At 34.4% G+C, this 22763-nt stretch overlaps 1 protein-coding gene across 1 annotated transcript in view; it reads left to right on the plus strand.

Annotated features, from left to right (window-relative positions):
* The window catches only part of LOC121376219 (pterin-4-alpha-carbinolamine dehydratase-like), a 33584-nt gene that overhangs the window by 9115 nt on the left and 1706 nt on the right, over positions 1-22763 (plus strand). Inside the window, exons 2-4 of the mRNA XM_041504034.1 lie at positions 3470-3607; positions 4637-4717; positions 21204-21278. Of these exons, the coding sequence (XP_041359968.1) occupies positions 3470-3607; positions 4637-4717; positions 21204-21278 (294 nt within the window). The remainder of the gene's footprint in view (positions 1-3469; positions 3608-4636; positions 4718-21203; positions 21279-22763) is intronic.

Genomic DNA, 22763 nt, shown 5'->3' on the forward strand with positions numbered 1-22763 from the left:
AAATCTAACTTACTACCGGAAAAGTCCGAAGATTTTAATCAGTTATGCCACCCAACCAGGGATGACTTTACCTTTTATCACTGGGGAGCTGTTATGTCAGTGCGCTTAACAAAGACTATACAGTTTAAGGAGCGGGTCCTCTCTATACCCCCTCCCCTATTTGCCGAATCACCCCCTGTGTGCGGTATCGGCCCTGATGCGAGCCTTCTCTTTGGTCAACATACCAAACAGTCATGCTCCAGCTTTCTTAAGCCACACGTCCACTAGAATTAGCCCCTTACTATATAGTTCCTTCTTGGGCAAACTTAGGAAGGTATTAACGGATATTGGATATCCAGAGGATCAGTACACCGGGCATTCATTTCGCAGGGGTGGGGCAACTTGGGCCCTTCAAGCTGGACTGCCTACTGAATGGATTAAAATGTTAGGTGATTGGAAAAGCGATACCTATCTGGTGCCGTTCCAGTCCCGACTCGCCGCTATGACTGTTTTAGTTAAATCTCTACCTTTAATGCCATAGAATAACAGTTTAGATATACACAAAAAACTATGGCCTACAACGTAATAATTATTCTAAAGTACCCCTACTGGCTACTTGTTTGTGGGTAGATTGGGAGCTTACGGCATCTTTTTGATGGGCAGTATAATGCAATGGGCTTTTATGCCGGGAATAAAGCAACCAGTTTACCCATGAACATCTTGTTACTGCATTAGACAAACATAGTTTAAATGCACTTATTTTGATGATAAAAAAAACTTAAAACAAGTAAATATAATTGGTTTCATAAACTAACAGTGTTTCATTAGTAGTATTTGATATACATATCATGTAGTAGTTGTAAAAGTGAACTGGACAAAACGTCACGTCGTGGCGCGTCACGTCCTGAAACTTTTAAAAGTAAATATTACATCATAAAGAATATTTTTTTTAGTAAATTTCTATATGGCATACAGAAATAGACTGGATATTGTGTTAAACAGTGTATTTCAATAAGCAAACATTCTATCAGGTGAGCAGAGTTTTGGAATTTACTGCAATGTTAAAAAAGTGATGTCCATTTTCATTACGTCTTGGCACATTTTACTTTTCACTTTATAAATCTTCTTTTTTTTTTACAAAAACCAAAATTAGTCCTGACATGCTTATACTACTATATGTAATGAGTCTATAAATGATAAAACTGCATTTCCATTTAAAAAGGATTTTTAGTGAAGGAGATGATCATAAGATTCCGAATGTCACGTCCTGGCTTAAATTGTTACCATGGAATGGCCCATATATTTTATACCAGTAACGCCAAGATCACTTCCGGGTCCCCCTCTAAATTTATGTAACGTCCCCACCCACTCCACCGATATGTGATTTTACCAACATTATAATAGCAATAATAATAATAATAATAATAATTTTGTGTTATAATTATTATTATTGTTATTTTTTTTATTAGCAGCCTACTACTACCTTTTTGGGGTGGAGGGGACTGGGTTTTATCTGGGTTTGTTTTTTGCTATAAAAATGCAATATTAACGTGTGCACACACACAAATGACAGGCTGAACTTTCCTCTGCATGTAGAAGTGGATTCAGCTGAGGTTAGTTATAATTAAGCCAACCTTTGTACGGAAAAACATGTGACAGAAACTGAATGACCACTTTACGAATCGGTCAAAATAATTGACAAACATTTTGCAAAAAACCGACCGACTGAACATTGGCGACGCTGGAAAACATGTTACCGCTTTCGAACTGAGTACCGTCTAGACTCCCGCCCCTACTAAATTCCAAGCACCCCCCCACCCCACCCCAAAATACACAAATTATTTTATTTTTTAAATCATATTAATAATTTTAAAAATTGTGTGTTCATGTTCCGACTGTTTATTATTTTATTTCAGCGTATTCACCATTATTTTGTCATGAAATGTTATATATTTTAATTATTTGCCATGTATATAGCCAACACTCATTTGTCACCCCTGCGCGTGCTGTAACCTCACCGTGGTGCAGGGGTGTAACATTCTCTTTGAGAATGGCCAATACAGCACAAATTGAAGTTTAGAGTAAAATTCGGTGTCCGTAAAATTCTGTGGTATTTGTATTTTTGCACAGTTCTTTACACTGTTTTTGTTTAAACCTTGAATTTTTATATTGATGTTGATCATCACTTTATTTATTTGCATTACCATAGTTTGACACCCAATAGCCGATGTATTTTTCGTGCTGGGGTGTCGTTAAACATTCATTCATTCATTCATTCATTCATTTGTCAAGTCTCTATACATGGGGGTCGTATATATAAAATTCAAGGATATCATACACGGCTGTCGTATATATAGCCTCATCAATACAAGTTGGTTTTGCCGTATGTTTTAAGACTTCACAAAAAGAGTTCCAAAATTTAAAAATGAAGCATGTCATAGAATTTCCTCGATCGTGGTTCAATTAAAAATGTTTTGGATGATACAATAACCAGGTTTGGTATGCCAAATGAATGTAATTTCCATTTATAATCCATATTTAGAGAAATAAGGCCCACTAAATCCGTGACTGAGTGCCTTAATCTTGATCATGCGTTGTGGTATAAAAGTAAATTTTCAGGATTTATAAAGTATACCCACATTGATATTTTTTTCATTGATATTGGCCCCCAAATTACTTCTTTTTTTTTTAACGATTTCAGGATGATGCTCCATAATTAATCATCCAATAGGTGTAATATTTAAAATTTGTACAGCAATTGGGGTGGACTTGACAAAATGTTTTTGTTTTTTTAAATGTGTGACAGTGTAATGAATGTAAGACTTTTAATGTCTCAAAAATGGCTGCTTGTAAGATAAATGGAATTTAAAAGATTTTTGAATTGTCTCTAGGCATTCTGTTTAACAAATATATCAGACCTTCATAATCTTCATAGAAAATTTCATTTCTTTTTATATTATTTCCTAAAATAATGGGACTTGAAATATATAGCACAAAGGGCAACCTTAATTATTGGTTATTAGAGATGGATTGACCCATTTATGAAATATAGATTTCATGTAAATTACGGTGAGATATGCTATATTTAATATGTATGAAGCTATAACAAGTGTGTGAAAAGTGACTGTTGTCGACCTTAGGGTTAATCCCCATTGGGCTATTCCTTGTTCCAGCCAGTGTACCACAACTGGTGTACATAACAGAAAGCCATGCATTGTGTACGCATAAAACAGTGACATTACTAGTTAAATGAGTGTGACACACTATCTAGATTCCCCCCCTAAAATAACAAAAAAATCTACTAGTAAATGGGATATTTGGTTGAAATTTTTTATAGGCATTCATCTGAAGGTATAAACTTTTATTTCATAGCAAAAATTAATAAATATTTGTGTGTAACCGCCATTATTGCAACTTTGACATAGTACCTTTGCGGTTTGTGAAGTGCAATGTATAATGTTTGTTTGGTGTACTGTGGGTATTTTTGCAGGCATCTGAAGCAAAACGTGCCAAACTGACTGACGAGGAACGAGGAAAAGTTCTTGAACCGCTGAAAAGTGCTGGCTGGTCCACTGTTTCAGACCGAGATGCGATATACAAAGAATTTCTCTTCAAGGATTTTAATCAGGTTTATACAAACTGTTTTGGTATTGTACAAAGAAATACATATACTATATATATATTACACCATTTTGATTAATTAAAACATGCACAACTTAAAATTTAAAGAGTAGCCCATGTCTCACTTTTTAAAACAAGTGTTGCAATAACTATTTGTTAAGACACTGATATTTAATAATAATAGCCAATAGCTAAGATATTGTTTTAAAAGAATACATATATGGGTTTTTTCTTTTCTTTTTGTCATGCCTTAGAAAAAAGAATGTTTTCATATTTCTTAAAAATACTTACATAGCAGCTAAATGAAAGTCATTTGCTGCAAGGAGAACAAAATTACCATATATATGAACCCTTATTAGGGTCACATTAAAAAGTATTTTGTTAATCATCAGAGTTCCAATAAAAAGTATATATTATTGGTATACAGTTCCTAAGAGCATTTGAATTTTTTAGACAACCATTATGTCGTTCGTTTGGTTTTAGTGTTTACATGAACAATTTTCTTCAGTAGTTCAGATACAAATAAAAAGGTTAATGGGCAACGATAATCAAATGAGAATCTAAGATGAGATTTTCTCCATCAAATGTGCTATCATAAATAAGAAAATATACTTTTTGGGTGCTAGGACTAACTTGAAAGGTGCCAGGCGGAATTAAAAATTAAGTTTGTTTGTCCTTACCCGACTGACCTCTGTCCAAATCTTGAACTAACTCGGTCAATGTATACATTAAAAACACCAAATTGACCCAGAATTCTTTGCGATCAACTGAAAAAAAGAAACAAAGATGGTGGCCATGCTATATTTAGCCACCGATTATTCAGGAAACCCTCTTGTCCAGTGCAAGTCTTATTAAATTCTAGACTAGAGTTAATTATGGGATTGATTAATTTGTATATTACAAATAACAAAATATGGTAGTCTCAACTCTGACATAGGAACTTTAATACAGACTTCTAAGTTTTAATATTTTGTTGAATCATGCTTTTTCAGATCTGTAGAATAGGTTGAGGTAACCTGTTGGTTTGTAATTGCAGGCATTTGGATTCATGACTCGGGTAGCACTTCTTGCTGACAAGATGGATCACCACCCAGAATGGTTTAATGTATACAATAAGGTACACAATGCTGAGCCCATAATGTACTCCCTCTTACTTTCCATAATTTACATTTGTGGTGGGAAATAATTGGAATTTCATTGGTTCTGATTGGTTTGCACCAATCAGTCTAGTTTGAGTTACACAATTGGTTAGAACATACATGAGCCTCAGAATGATTTTGATGATTACAACTACAAATGTATACACCTACTTAGCAGGATTGACCATAGAAGTATTTTACTTTGAATTTCTGTTCATTGTCTATTTTCTTTTCCTACATGTACATGTGAAAACAAATCCAGACTCTTAACATATTTAACATTTATTTCATAATCTTGACTATAAGAAAGATAACGTTAAAGTGGGTTTTTTTTTATGACACCACTAAAGGTAGTACTAAACCAAATAACTTCCGGCTGGGTCAAAGTTTGAGGTGCACCGAACTTTTGATAGAGAAGTGAACACTACAAGTCCTGTGATTGGTTATAAATGTGAGTGTGTTCGTTGTAAAAAATAATAGTTTCATCTGGGTAAAAAAAAGTGCAATTTTATTTCATCTAGTACCAATGTGTCAAGTAGCCTTGTGCTTGAAACATGTATGGGGTACCTGTAAAAAAAAGTACTCGAATTTTGTGCGAAACTAGGGTAGTCAGACGCTACACGTTATCTCAGAAACGAGCAGCTTGACCCCCATTTTTTTCTGATTCACTTTAAGTGTAAGGGGTGGTAGTATTTATATCCGTGGCGTTTATGTCGGTTGATATGTTGCAGGTAGGAGTTTTAGCCACATATGTTACTATTGTCGTCTATGGGATTTGATTTTGGTAGTATACACACTATAGCACATATTCAGTGCATAATAAAAAATATTATGATTTTGTCATTTTATTTAATTAAACTATACTGGTTGATTAATTAGCCATCACTCGATCATGCAAGTTCACAATGACCTTGACCTTGACAATAATCTCTGTACATGGCTCTGAATGGAGTTTGAATCAAAGTTAGCACTGAAGAAAAGTTGGTTTTGGCCTATAGCGCAACTGACAGAAACAACCGGACACTTATAAACAATGGGGAATGGGGAAAGCTAATGAAACATGGCTTCACTATGAGAGCTGACTGATTTCTTCAAATGCACTTATAAATTTATGGCTCATTAATAGGAGATGGTATAAATATAATATATAAAAAAACCCAACAGAATTACAGGTAGTGAAATGTTTAAGCAACACTTTGACAGCAAATTAGAATTTACATTGTCAAACCATTAACAAACCTAACTGAACAGATTTTATTCCGACTGAACACATTGAGTTTGCATCTTTTAATGTCAGGATACCAACTTTTAAGTATGTAAATACTGTCTGAGTTTCCAATAACAATTACATTGTATCTAATCACATTAAATATTTATTATAAGCAATTCCTTATTTTTATAAACCATAGTCAAACATTTAAAACAACAGAACATGTCAATTAGATTTGTATTTCAAAATTTCCTTGTGGCCATTTTGACAAATATGGCACCACTCCACCCATTGCCCACTAATTTTATATAGTACCTATCATAGCATCTATATATATATGTGTGTGTGTGTGTGTGTGTGTATGTGTGTGTGTTTCATTCTTCTCTACACTGTAAGCCTACAGTTTATGAGAATAAAGGTCATTGTCATTGTCTTTATGATAGTCTCGAAGAATTACCACTTGGGTGTGCAAAATTTGACACATAGTTGTTATCTTTGGATTCTGACACTGTTGGGGGTTCACATCGATAATCCACTGGGTGCCATCCTTGAGAAATTTGAAAACTCCAAGATGGCGGCCAAGATGATGGCGAAATCAGAAAACAAAGAACAATTTTTATATCTACCCCATGGTTTTAGGAGCCAGGAAAGACACTGGTGCCATCATAATTGGTGTCATCATAATTCATGAGGGCGGGTAATGCATTCACTTGATACGCGGTCGGTCTAGGATCGATCCCTGTCGGTGGACCCATTGGGCTATTTCTCGTTCCAGGCAGTGCTCCACAACTGGTGTAACAAAGGCTGTAGTATGTACTATTCTGTCTGTGGGATGGTGCACATAAAAGATCCCTTGCTGCTAATCGAAAAGAGTAGCCCATGAAGTGGCGACAGCGGGTTTCTTCTCTCAGTATCTGTGTGGTCCGTAACCATATGTCTGATGCCATATAAGCGTAAATAAAATGTGTTGAGTGTGTCGGTAAATAAAACATTTCCTTCCTTCATAATTCAGATTTCATAAATGGGTCACCTGAATACAAGATGGTTGCCAATATGGTGGTTTAAATGGAGAAAATGGCAATAAATTGCTTATTGTTTGATACAGAAAAGTAATTCTTGCATTTAACCCATGGTTTTAGGGATCAAGGAACACAATGAAAGTAGTTCTTCTATACCTGTTAATTTTAATTTATTCAAGATGGCCACCAATATAAATAATGAACCGAGGAAGGTGGAACTGTTAAAAGTAACAGTCACACAAAAGACTTGTTGGTTTAAAGAGGATGACCTACATGTAATAATAAAAATCCGGCCTCGGTGGCGTAGTGGTTAAGCCATCAGACTACAGGCTGGTAGGTACAGGGTTCGCAGCCCGGTACCAGCTCCAACCCAGAGCGAGTTCTTAAGGGCTCAATGGATAGGTGTAAGGCCACTACACCCTCTTCTCTCTCACTAACCACTAACCAACTAACAACTAACCCACTGTCCTAGACAGACGGACCAGATAGCTGAGGTGTGTGCCCAGGACAGCGTGCTTGAACCTTAATTGGATATAAGCATGAAAATAAGTTGAAATGAAATGAATAATAAAACACTATATTAAAGTGACCCTTTATTGGGTTTTTTGTTTTTTCTCGGGTACTGTGTGTGTTGTTTAGTGAGCATGATAGAGTTTTACCAGTTTGCAATGGAATTCAGTTTTAGCTGGTCTGGAGCCTATTTCACTAAACATCGTAAGTTACGTTTTGCACGTAAACGTAAATCTACGATTCTTATTACTATTATAGTTCAACAAATATAGTTAGAAGAGCACATATTTCATTTTCTTTTGTCTTTAAAATACTCCAGCTTCCGTAATGATGTAATTTTCTACGTGAAATTGATGCCAAACAAGTGTAAACGCACGGCCGGCATAACTGCTAGTAGCAGACGTAACTTACGATGTTTCGTGAAATGGGGCCCAGGTTTTTTATTTTTATTTTTACAATAATGGTATATAACACTGGGAATAAATAGCAAGTACTAGGCCACCTAAAATAATATTACATTGCAAATTTACAAAGTTACATCATGCATACTACACCACGCACAACACTACCAAATATCTTACATTCTATTGGCCAAGAAAAGGTCACTGTAAAATAATGTTACAATGCATTTTACATCTGTTAATCCATTCAACTGATTGGGTTCTTTCTCGTTTCAACCAGTGCACCACAACTGGTCAAAGTCCATGGTATGTGCTTTCCTGTCTGCGGGAAAGTGCATATAAAATATCCCTTGCTGCATTAAGAAAAATGTAGCGGGTTTCCTTTAATGACTATATGAGTCAGAATTACCAAATGTTTGACATCCAGTAGCCTATGATTAATTAATCAATGTGCTCTAGTGTTTATACTATTTATTATGTATGTTCCTCTAACGCCGTTGTGGAACGGCCTGAGTGTAATAAAGTTCTGTTCTGTTCCGTGTCGTTAAACAAAACAAACTTCTTCTTTATATGTGTCAAATTATTTTATTATTATTAATTGATTATCTTAAACCCACAAGTTTTTTTAATGACTGTGTTAATCATTTTACAAATATACAGTGGCACTTTATTTTTAACAGTTCCATCTCCTTAGGTACATTGCCTGTATTGGTTGGCATCTTGAATTAATTAAAATTAACTTGTATAGAAAAATTGAACTGCTTTCATCATATTCCATGACCCCTAAAACCATGGGTTAGATGCAAGAATTACATTTTAGTACTGAATAATAAGGAAGTTGTGGTAATTTTCTCAATTTGGACCACCATATTACATGGCCCATTTAGTTAAATCTGAATTTTGATAGCACCATTGCCCTCCTTGGCTCCTACATACATAGGGTAAATGCAATAATTTTTGTTTATCTGTCAATTTATAAGCAAGCTATAGCCATTTCCCTGATTTGGCCACCATTTTGTCCGCCATCTTGGATTTTTCTTCAAGGGTGTCCAGGTGGCACCCAGTAGATTATTGATGTGCACCAAATTGTGCAGACTTTGAACCCAAATTGGCATTTGGCTATTCACATTTTTTTTTTTTTTTATTATAATAATAATTAAAAAAAATTAATAATAATTTCTTATAATATGATCATTTAGATAATGGATTAATCCATCATATACTTATTTAGTTGTTAGTGTCTATATAAAAAGGTGTTTACTTAGGTGTCACTACACAGATGTCATCTGCCATTGAAACCCATGTTAAACTGCCCAACTTCAAGCGAAGATTGCCCATAGAACGGGTTCTCGTTGGCACTAACAACATACACCATTGCGAACATACATTATATAAGCATTTATATTCACTCCAAAATTGTGAACATTTCCGTCTCAGTTTTTTGCTAAATGACCGCATCTGGCTGTAGTACCGGTCCGAACAGGTGGTTCATTAACCGATTCACTCCAGCTGTCACTTGCGCTGTATACCCATGTCCCAAAAGGTCGATGCACAATATTACAAAATAACATGGGCAAAATACAGCCAGAAGGCTTACCATTAAACATACATATTGTTTTAATTCTTCACCATTTCCTAGAAGTGAATATGTGAACCATAACATGTGCCACAATTAGGAACTATAGTGGACCGTGATGAATGAAGTCTCACCTGGAAATGATCTGTGTAGTGAGACCTTAGCTGAAATATATATTAGCTAACAAACAAGTAAATTAATATATACCGGGTACCATATTTTGGGAAAAGTTTCCTTGGTGGATGATCTTGTAACCCCGGTAGTTAGGTACTATAAAATCCACCCTATTGAAATCTTAAGTGTCTCATTTCCTAGAACTATCCCTAGCACTGATAGTAAACATACAGTAAGGTTATTCACTTATATATATATATTTTTTTAATTAAATTAAAAAAAAGAAAGAAAGTAATTTCTTATAATTTGGAAATCTAGCCGTATCATTTGGATATTGGATTAATCCACCATATACATATTTAATTATTAGTGTCTACATAAGAAGGTATTTACTTAGATAAAATATACAATAGCTAACAAAAGAAAGGAAATATTTTATTTAACGATGCACTCAACACATTTTATTTATGGTTATATGGCATCAGACATATTATGGTTAAGGATCACACGGATATAGAGCTACTCTTTTCGATTAGCAGCAAGGGATCTTTTATATGTACCATCCCACAGACAGGGTGGTACATACCACAGCCTTTGATATGCCAGTCGTGCTGAAATGAGAAATCAATAGCTAACAAATACATAAATTAATATACCATATTAAGGAAAAAGTAGGCCTACACTCAGTGAATGATATTGTACTGTCGGTAGTTAGGGTACCTATTGAAATCTTAAGTGTCTCAATTTCCTAAAACTATCCCTAGCACTGATAGTAAACATACAGTAAGGTTATTCACATATATTTAAAAAAAAAAAAAACAACAATTCTTATAATTTGGAAACCTACCCTGATCATTTAGATAATGGATTAATCCATTATATACATATTTAATTATTAGTGTTTATATAAGAAGGTGTTTACTTAACTGAAATATATATTAGCTAACAAATAAGTAAACTAATATACCATATTTTGGGAAAAGTACCTTCGGTAGATGGGTAGATGATCTTGTACCCTCGGTAGTTTGGTACCACAAAATCCACACTATTGAAATCTTAAGTGTCTCATTTTCCTAGAACTATCCCTAGCACTGATAGTAAACATAAAGTACGTTTATTCACAAATATTAAAAAATAGTAATAATAAAAATAGAGAGAAAAAAATAACTTGTTATAATTTGAAAATCTACCCTTATTATTTAGATAATGGATATACATATTTAATTATTAGTGTCTACATAAAGTGTTTACTTTCTGAAATATACAATAGCTAACAAATACATAAATTAATATACCATATTAAGGAAAAAGAAAGAAAGAAAGAAATGTTTTATTTAACGACGCACTGAACACATTTTATTTACGGTTATATGGCGTGAGACATATGGTTAAGGACCACACAGATTTTGAGAGGAAACGCGCTGTCGCCACTACATGGGCTACTCTTTCCGATTAGCAGCAAGGGATCTTTTATTTGCACATCCCACAGGCAGGATAGCACAAACCATGGCCTTTGTTGAACCAGTTATGGATCACTGGTTGGTGCAAGTGGTTTACACCTACCCATTGAGCCTTGCGGAGCACTCACTCAGGGTTTTGAGTCGGTATCTGGATTAAAAATCCCATGCCTCGACTGGGATCTGAACCCAGTACCTACCAACTTGTAGACCGATGGCCTACCACGACGCCACTGAGGCCGGTCTAAGGAAAAAGTACCCTCAGTGGATGATCTTGTACTTTTGGTGGTTAAGGTACCGGTACTCTAAAATACAGCCTATTAAATTCTTAAGTGTCTCATTTTCCTACAACTATTCCTAGCACGGATAAGCAACATACAGTAAGGTTATTCACATACCCGGTATATTTTTACAAAAATAAAGGAAGAAGGAAATGTTTTATTAACGATGCACTCAACACATTTTTATTTCTGGCTATATGGCGTCAGACAGGAAGGGATCTTTTATATGCACCATCCCACAGACAGGATAGTACATACCACGGCCTTTGTTACACCAGTTGTGGAGCACTGGCTGGAATGAGAAATAGCCCAATGGGTCCACCGACAGGGATTGATCCCAGACTGACCTCACATCAAGCGAATGCTTAATCCACTGGACTATATCCCGCCCCACTTTTACAAAAATAGAAAATGAAAATTACAAATAACAAATTGTAAATATACCCTGATCATTTAGATAATGGATTAATCCATCATATTCATATTTAATTTTCAGTGTCTGCATAAGAAGGCATTTATTTAGCTGAAATTAACGTTACATATAAAATGGAAAATCTACCCTGATAAAATTGAAATCTAAAGGTTATCATTTTTGCAAAATCTACCCCAGCATATGTAGTACATGTGCAGCTTTGGTGCAATCTAAAGCCCTGACATTAGCCAAATATGTACCACATTGTCAGGTCAGTTGTTTGGTCATTTAACCCTCACTGTACCTGTAGGTGGTAGATTATGAATTAACCCACGATTATATATTAATTTTTACATACACTGTATATATATATATATTCATGTTTACATATCTGATACAGACATTAAACCACCCCCCCCCCCCCCCCCCCCCAAAAAAAAAAAAAACCCCCACCAAACTGCTATATTATATCACTCATATATTATTAATATTGTGTCACGTTTACAAATGATTAACTTTACAGCGTTGTTTGTAGTCCGATACATCTGTCATAAACTCAGTTGCCGAGTTGACGGCAGGTGTATCGGACTACGTAGGTACGTCAAAACATCGGAAGTACATATTAGAAGAAAAAAACACATTGAAAAACGCTCAGTTATAAAACTGATTTGTATTACTTAGTATTTTATTAAATGCTCGTTACTCGTTACAATAACACAGATCTATATTTGACATAATTTACTAGGGAATTAGGCCTATTCGTTCATATTTAAGTTTATTTCCCGCGGAAACATATCAGACTCGTTTGTGACATGGAGCGTGGCTTACGAAAAAGGGCGTAGCTTAAAATCGCATTTCGCGAGATGTTACATCCTGGAGGCTACGATTAAGTATTTCCCTAAGAAAAAGGCTCGCAAGTAGAAAGGGTTCTCGCCACATCCATGGCTATAAAACAAGTGGTCACTAAGACATACATTAACACAGTAATTGTATTTAGATGACCAAGTAGACACTTTCAAACAAATAACAATGTTTAAATCAACAATTGGACACTATTTAAACGTACAAAAGTACAATAAACAGTGAATACTACTGAACAGACATATAAATTTAGTACTTCCTGGGTAAGTAATGTAACCTGTTACCAAAATTCGTTATTTGTGCAATTAAACCAGTTACTTTCAAGATTATTACATTATCGAGTACTGTATTAAATTACATACAGTAAAAGAATTGGTTACCTTAAGAAGTATGGGCAAGTGGAAAAATATATGGGGCAAGTGAATATCTGATTAGCACTTGTCTTGTGGCAAGTAATTTTTTTGAAAATTTTTAAACCCCTGAAGTAACAAGAACATTTAACTAAATATATTTAAAATAAGTCCTCTTTATAATTATGACCTTTTTTGTAATTTCCTTGAGACTAAAAATACCTGTATTTTTAAACCATAGGTAGACATTTAGAATTCCATGGGCTGGTAAGTATAAATTTCAGCTGAAGATTCACAAATACAATGTAACTGATCTTCTACCTACATGTATAATAGCAACTGAGGCATTAATTTCCAGCAGTATATGCTAGAGACACCAGAAATAATGTGAAAACCCTGAAAGTCATTTTTATATGCCTATCTATGATGGGTCTTATTCTGGTATGGTCCGTCTGTTAACTTTTTTTTGTCCGGACCATTATCTTGCATACAGAACCATCAAACCTCACATGCATAAACAACTTGGGATGGCGGCGTGTTGCATACTATTACTAGGTCACTGTGACCTACTTTTCACGGTCTACTGCACATAACAGTAAATCCTTGTCCGTACCATATCTTGCATACAGATGCATATGGGACCATCAAACCTCACATGTAGAAACAACTTGCGATGGCGGTGTGTTGCGTACTATTACTAGGTCACTGTGACCTACTTTTCATGGTTTACTGCACATAACAGTAAATCCTTGTCAGGATCAAATCTTGCATACAGGACCATCAAACCACATGTAGGAACAACTTGGGATGATGGTTGGTCCAAAACAAGCTGTTCATCCCATTTAGAGGTGTGCGGTATTACTGGTTGTCACGGGGATTCTATAATACCCGTAACTGAATAAAACACGATTATCAAAATATCTCTCCTAACTGTATATCTATTAGATCTCTCTGTAACAGGCTGTTAAACCCTAGTATGGCTCGTCTCTAGGTATGATCAGAGATACGATCTTATATAAAGTATATATTAATATAGCACGTTTAGCTCACTAGAGACACAACAAAACACAATACACTTTGGAATCTGTATTAATCTACGCTGACAAATGTACAGCCGTAGTAGTTAATTAATAACAGCAATAATAACAACCCAGAACTGATCACTTAATTAGTTAATCTCTAGGTGTCTAGTTACACAATATGCGAATCACTTCACCGTTACACCACACCCACATGTGTGATAATTGAGAAACACTTACAGGAGAAGTTAATTAATAAAGGAATTACAACACCATTCCTAACTGGTTAATTTTTAATTAACCCTTACTACTCGTTCAGTAACGTGTGATAATTTAGGAACGCTTCTTGGGGAACTTAATTAATAAAGGAATTACAGCTCTATTCCTAATGGGTTAATTTTTAATTAACCCTAACTACTCATTCAGTAACCTTGTGACACAGAATTAATACTGGTACCTATCACAATAAAGACAATAACCTACAGTTTACCCAGGTCGTCTAGGATGACTGGCTAAGCTTTATATTACCAAATACTCGTATAATGTTAGAACAAAAAGTCTACGATTTACTTCGTCAGATGACCGAAGACACTGTCTAAAGAATATTGGTATAATACAGTATTAAAATATTTAAAGTCACATCAATCACATCACGGTTATACACAGAGCAGAAATGATATTTACCAAAGTCCAAACGGACTAACGTTCCCAGGAAGCTTCCTTTTCCGTTTTCCCCCGATATCTCTAAAAACTAGCTATTTATTATAAAAATCAGAAAACGCCTGGGGGTACAAGGCGGTACCTCCCCCTATCATCTGATATTTCCAACGCGACCAAGCGGTATTATTTCTATCAGATCATCAGACTTACTGACGCCATTGTCGCCAAATCACGGTTGTAAAAACCGCACTCGCAGAGGTATTACGTAACTACTCGCCACATGGCCTCCGCACCTGGCTAAGGGTGTGTATTAGGCGTACCGATCGAGGACCGTTGCGCAGAAGTATTACGTAACAAGTTGCCCATCTGGGCTTAAGTGCAATTAAACTGCACACGGCCCTCTAACACAATTAAAATCGCCACAGGCGAAACAAATTTAAGAGCATGTACCGTCACACCGGTATATCGGTATTTTTTTCTGTCGTGGTACATACCGGTACATTTTTTACTGTACCGGTATACTTCGGGACTTTCCGTGGACGATGACTTTACGAAAACTTCCGAGAAATAAATTATCAGTGTCATGAAACAAAATACATAATTTAGAGAAATTATTTAAAAAGCATCCATTGTTAAAGGTAGGGTCAACCCAAACAAGAGCCCTATGTGTAGGAAAGATGCATACCCGGACCACCAACACATACTGACACTTTAGCAAATGAAAACGCGTAATTTTAGAGTTAATAAAAAAACATGATTATTCCTGCTAACTGGGGGCAGCCATTATGTTTCGTTTTTGTGACGTCCGGTGGGATAGCTTGGGGCTCCTGACCATATCCTGTATGTACAGTGTAAACAAGAGAGTAATTTTCGACAAGGCGCTTCTCTTTGATCAACCTGACCTGTAAAACAGGATAAATGACGTAATAATATAATAAACTATTTAACTAAATATATTTCAAGTTATATTAACGGAACAAAATAGGGTTATAGTATTTTTCTCTGTTAAATAATCCAAAGGAAAAATGTACACTATTAGGCCTATTAATATGCTACGTTGGAGCAAAAACGACAACCCACGATACCCAAGTGATAATTTTCTTTTCTTTGGGACTACGTAATTGGTCAGTTCTGTGGTTTTAGATGGAAAAGTCTACTTAATCAATAGTTTTACAGAACTATTTACAGTAATAAACCATGTCCATTACAATTTTAGGGGTGACAGGTAATATTCCACAATACCGGTATGTATTTTTGTTTCTAGACGGCATCAATTAATTGGCTCGTCTGATTACCAATCAAATACACACCTGCCAATCAGGAATCACAGGTAGAAGCAAAAAAAAGCATAGACCAATTAACTAAGAAAACACTCCGTGTATCATTTCAGTACGTAGGTTAATGCATGGGCAAAACATTGTTAATTGTTTCGACTTGTTGTGTAGCCACTTTGACAATGGTATTTTATTTTGTATTGAAAAATAATATATATAGTGCTGGATATACTTATTGCTGGCTTACTGGGATGTGTATTATTACAGAACATTGCAACGTATGACTATTTATCATCCCGCAAAAACCAGGTAGATTGTGTTTCTCTAGTTCTAAGGCTCATTCCTGACGTTACGCGTTAAGTATTACGTAACCACCAGCTCGCCAGAGGGCGTATTAACTGAGATGGTACAAAATGGCTGCGCCCGTTATATATAATAGCCGTCACATTTAACCGTTTTATTAATTAACTATACGATTATACTTGTTGATATTAAGCAATAATGTGCATTATATATTGTTGAATATGCATACCAGGCCAAATGCCTTAATTGTCCTCTCCATTAATGATTGTTTGTGTTCCATTAACAAATCTTTGAGAAAATAACGGAATTTCCCAAAGTATCTAGAATCTCAAAATGTTGTCACTAACAACATGGTAGATGACGAGTTTGTTGTTCGCAACACACATGCGATATTGATCATTTGTTGTTCATCAAAGTCACAAATTACGAAAAATAATAAAAATTGACAAAAGAATTTTCGATTTGGCGGAAAAAAAATTAAGAAAGTTTTTTAATGTCGATTTTTAGTCACAAAACATGATTTCAACCAATTTTGTTCGACAGTTTTGTTCGACACTATTCAATAGTGAACTGCTTCTCGTAAAGCTACAAAATGCGATCAGATAATAAGAAATACTGTTCAAAACATGTTGCATTGTTGATACTGAATGTTTTATTACTAGCTACAACAAGGTTTACTTTTTATTTGTCACGTTTCTAGCGTTTTGTCGTATCAGATAATGTTGTAAAATCTAGGTCACGTGGTTGAGTTCATTTTACTGAAGTGGGTGCGTTGATGAGGATTACATATAATTTCTCACATATACACAATCATTATTACTTGTAATTTTCAAAGTTTACAGATTTAATTTTAAACATATTCAGTGGGGGAATTATAATTTATTGATGCTATGTCTACTTATATAATATTAGCACAGGCATGATACATCCCTCCGCCCCTGGTAGATATACCTTACAAAAGTCTCGGATCATGTTGCAATGAATTTATGAAACTGAAAAAGTTTTTTTTTCAGTTGTGAAAGTCTGAAAGACGGTCACACGCCAGTGTTTTGAGAACAATAACATATAATGACGTTTTCTTTGTCTTTGTTTTGGGTGACTGGCTATAATCTTGAGTTGGATACAAAAACAATTATAAACAGTATTCAGTTTAAAACATACATATAAGTTAGGAGGGGAGTTACGTACTTGCCCCCCCACGAAAGCCTAACTGTCTCATTTGCATTCATAAAATAAAATACTGCCAGTGTGGCTATTTTGTTTCTAAATTGTTTTTCTTCTATAAACATGAATTCATTACCAAAGATTAAAGATACAGACCCATAGCACATAGCTTATATATATGGCCCATTGGGCCTGTGGAACTGGCACGATATCTGGAGGGTTGGGGACGTATGCAGAGCCTCTAGTGGGGTGGCACAGGTTACATTTTTTATCTTTATATAGAGCAGAACAAAAACATCCGACTACTGAATGTCAAACTTTTGGTAATTTTAATATATAGTCTTAGAGAGGAAACCCACTACATTTTCTCATTAGTAGTACATACCACGACCTTTGCTATACCAGTCGTGGTGCACATACATAAATGAGAAATAGCCCAATGGACTTGGATCGATCCTAGACCTACCACGCGTCCAACCGAGTGTTTTACCACTGGGCTACGGCCCGTCCTAGACATCAAGGGCCATTCAAATATTACGTAACGCTGGAGGGGTGGGTGTATGTCCAAATGTTTTGTAGCGTTACAGGTGGTGGGTAAGTGCACTGAACAGTGTTATGTAAAACACTATTTTTTAATACTAAAATTTGTATTTTATTATTATTTATTTATTTATTTTGTCATAAATGCTATGTCACGGCAACACTGTTTAACCGTAACATATTAACGTAGGTAGTAATATCTAGTTGGAAACACAAAACAATTATTATAAAGTGATTTGAAATACTTGTGCTAGTAAACTTAGCTTAAAACGTATGTCCCAAATGTCCGATTGTCACTCTGTAGGCAGTGATGGTTTAGTTGGACCTGTTCTCAAGTAACTCATTCCATCATAAGTGGTTAGCCCAAGAAGGCCTACGCTGCTGTTCTGGAGCAGGCAAAGATTCTCGCTCTAATACCACAATGATCCTATGTCTGACGTTAAGTACCATTACATTGATAATATTTGAGTTCGCGATAACAAATATTTCACATATTAATCACTAATGCACTAATGTTTGTAAACAAGAACATAAAATAAATTCAGTAATCTAGATAATAAAGACTGAAACTGACACACTACATGGTTTATTCAGACATTTATAGGTTTATAAAGTTTTTTATTCTTAAAACTAAATTGATGTTAAGACGATTTAACTTATAATAATACATTATAAAAAACTGAAAACATAAAGTGACCTGTTTGCCAGGGTCTCACCTGAAATAAAAGTAGCTATATAAAAGTTACTGATAGTTAATAGCTACTGGTATAATTAAAATGGTGATTATAGAATACATTCGTTTAAACTTTGTCATTTTCATTATTTTTCCAGTTCACTGAAATGATAACTAGGGAATTTATTCATCTGTTATGTTTATTTCATTTACATTATAAGGTCTTAAAATACAACAATGCTCTACAACTATGTTCTACCTATAAGTATTGGCTATTCTCTAAATGAGATTTTTAGTCCTGCTTAATGCTTTAGAGGAAATAGAGTGTAAACTGAATCAGTCAAAATCTTTACTGGTACGTGTATCATTGTAGTATGTCATATGTGTTTGACCCCTAAGTTCAAAGGCACATAAATGACATTGTATGTTGAGCAATTATGGTATCACTGAATCGCAGTGATTAGTATGCTGTCATTACTGTGGTATACTGTGGTACATTAAAAAAAAACGTGGTATACCGCGGTATGTTTTTTTTTGGCGGTACCCAACCCTAATCCCATTGCAAAAATTTCACATAATTAGACTTGAATCATACCCGTAACATATTCATTAATATAGATATGGTTTTCCATCAAAACTCCTGATGGGCGTATCATGTACCTCACTGGTACTCTTGTGAAATAGATAATGTTCTGATTACCTAAACTAAGTTACTTCCCCTTTATTCCTTGTTCTGAGTAAGTTTACTGTTACACATGAGTATATATGTTTACTCTATTCAAAGACTTTATAATGTAGTTACTTAATGCACAAATAATACATTCTGTTTGTTAGTATTTTCACATGAAAATAAAACATTGTTAGAAATTGGCATTTTAATTAGTTTGTAACAAACTTGCTAAGAAGTCACATTTGTATGTGGACTGATTTTACAACAAAATATCAAATTGTGGCCGTTGCTGTCAGACAGCAATGGCCACAATTTCATATTTTGTTGTAAAATCATTGTGACATTTAATAAGTTAGTTGGATTTTAAAAAGACCGTAAATTTTAATTTTATTAAAGGTTGGGGTTTTTTTTGGTTTTATTTAATAAATGGAGTATACTGTGAAGTTGGCATTCTTAGCCGAGGTATTTTGTAAGCATAAATCACAACGAGCATTTAACACGACGCTGAAATCAACAGCAACAACATGGCACAAATTATGAAATTGTTTGGGGTGGGGAATTGATGGGTCACTTAAAAAAAAAAGAAGAAAAAAAGCAATTCAAACTAACATAAAGATTGCTATTTAAAGAAATAATGAGCTCTATAATAAAAAAAAAAATTATTTGGGAGAAAAGGAAGAAAGAAAAAACAACACCCTCCATAAACATCCACCCACCCCCATATTTCTGTATGTTTGTTAATTTAATGTCATAGGTCTTAGAAGTGGGTGTATGAGTACTGGCTTCAAATTCTGAAGATATTGCATAACCCCATTCCACCCCACCCCCCGCTGAAAAATCGAAGTAATATATTAACTGCCCCTACCCCCATTGAGGTTTTGTTATTCCTATTTATTCCAGTTTGTACACAATTAGCTGAAAAAGATACATTTTCATATTCATATATAAATACTCTATACAGTACTGTGTAAAACAAATTTGGCTAAAGCATTTTCAATGTGGCTAATAAAAATTTCATTTGGCTAATATTTTGGCTACAGGTATTTTTGATCCAGGGTGAGCCCTGTGTCTGCAGAAATTCAGCTAGAATGGTGCAACTGACATACATATATGTGTTTAGTACTCATTAAAGTAGATAACAGGGCTGGAAATGGCAACCTGTGAAAAGCAGTCTATTTTTTAGACCTAGTAGATGAAATAGAAATTCGCTTGATTAAAACCACTGAAATAATTGCTTGTCATTTTTCAAAAAAGAGATGTATACATGTACAATTATCTCATGCTATTTAGCTTGTGATTCTGCCATGTTTTAATTTTCATATTACTCACACTATATCTCACACACTATTAAAAAACCTCCCATCACCTCTTACTGTGTTATTTCCAGCAGGCCATATTTCTTTGGATCTGCTATTTAAAACCACCAAACCATATTTTACTTCCTATTTCGATCCCTGGATAAACATCTACAGATATGTAAGTGTCATTCATAAATCGTTAAAAGTGTCTGGTCATGGAACATGTATGTAACAAAAATCATGAAACTGATTTTCATTTTTGTTCATTTTCTGATTTGAAAGCTACTAACATTTATTGCTACATTATATCTAATGCCCCAGTTATTATTATTGCCATGTTGCAGCTTTTTATCCATAACTATTAAGAAATATTTGAGGATTCAAACATTGTTAATTAATAGAAGTCAAGATGTAATTTGCAAGTATGTGATAAACTTTTTCAAATTATGTAATACTGAGGTTAAACATTTTGTACAGTTCCAATCCACTACAAAAGGTTTTGTGGGTAATTTTTTTCATCAACCATTGAGAGTGTCACTTGGGAAAGTATTTGAAGCTTTGGTGATTTATCATACGGAATAACCCATCTACACACAGATGCTTGTCTTATGCATATTTTGATGTATACAGGTAGTTCTAAATATGTAATTAAATAGTAATTTTTCTCTACAGGTCCAAGTGACGCTGAGCTCGCATGATGTGAATGGCTTGTCCCAACGCGACATTAAACTGGCCACTTTCATGGAGGTAGCTGCCAAATCTGCACACGATTGATCATCTCTTCAAATCAATACCAACATTCCATAAGAAATTGTTAAAACATTTTCATTTTACATAAAGTAGTGCAATCTTTGACAGAAAAGTGGCATTATTATAAGTGCTTTGGTTTAGAATGGTGCATAATTTAAAATTTGTATCTACATGTAGCCGTTAGGATGTGAGGGTGACTTTAAACTTTCATTCATTCAGTAACATTTTGACTTACCTTATTAGGAGTGTTTGATAGATGATATTTAATTCATTAGCACACCCAACATTTAGAGGTCAGGCATAAATAATATTGTGCAAGTGAGAACTTTTAAAGATGTATGCTAAATAATATAAATATAAATGGGAACAGAGAACATTTGAATTGATGTAGTGTGAAATGTGTTGAATATTTATAATAACATTAGCAGAATTCCTTCAAGCAAAATTATGTTTAAATATTGAGGCTTTGAGCTCTTCAATTGGTGTTTGTGAATGGTTTTAGGTCAAACATAGATAATGTTGAGAAAGTGAGGACATTTAAAGGTTTTTTAATTAATTAGTATAAATATAAATAAGAAGACTGGACATCTGGATTGATGCATCAGTAGGTATGGTGTTGAACATTTATCAATAGTAGTTGTGAATGGATTTAAGTTCATACATGGTTTTCTTTGACATAATCATATACCTGTTTTCGTACAGACTTAGACATAATCAAATACTTGTAGTTGTACAGACTATGAAACTTGACACCTACCTGTCAAAAAATCATTTGGTGAATTTGGTCACAAATTTTGAACTGACTATTTGGTGATTTGTTTGTAAATTATATTCACTGAATTCAATTTAATTTGGTGAACGACAGCTTAAACCCAGATTGATACATTGTATCTGTCAGTGGTAGTCCATCAGAACCAATTATACAAAGATTGGTGTACATGAGTAAATGGTCACTGGTAAACTTGTCTATAGAGAGCTTCAGAATTGTTTCAGCCATGTGATTTGAGTAAGAAATGTTGTTTGATTGAATTACCCATATAAGTGATGCTAGTCATTAGCAGTATCTGATCACAAAGGTGAGACATAATGATGTATTTTTTTTTTTGTTAATCATTTTTGTACACCCTAATTTTGTATTTTTCATTTGTAGCCTTCTGGAAATGGATATATAATGTTAGTATTAAATACAAAATGCATCCTTTCAAGCTATCACAGTTTATACAATTTTCTTTTTATACTGATATTTGAAGGATTTGGAATAAATTTTACAAGTTTTTAGACCCCAACAAATGGAAGTAGTATCTTTTGAACTGGAATAACACTTTTGTTTACAATTGTTGTTCTATTGTGCTGTATTTGTATCTGATGCAATCATATCAATCAATGCAGTAAATAATCAGAATTGAAATTGTTGACAGTTTTCTTTTAATATTTTTCTTTTAAAGAAAAAGGAGATTTATTGAATTAATATGTTCATCTTTC

Source organism: Gigantopelta aegis, chromosome 6, assembly GCF_016097555.1.
Source record: "Gigantopelta aegis isolate Gae_Host chromosome 6, Gae_host_genome, whole genome shotgun sequence".
In the NCBI taxonomy this organism is placed as follows: Eukaryota; Metazoa; Mollusca; class Gastropoda; order Neomphalida; family Peltospiridae; genus Gigantopelta; species Gigantopelta aegis.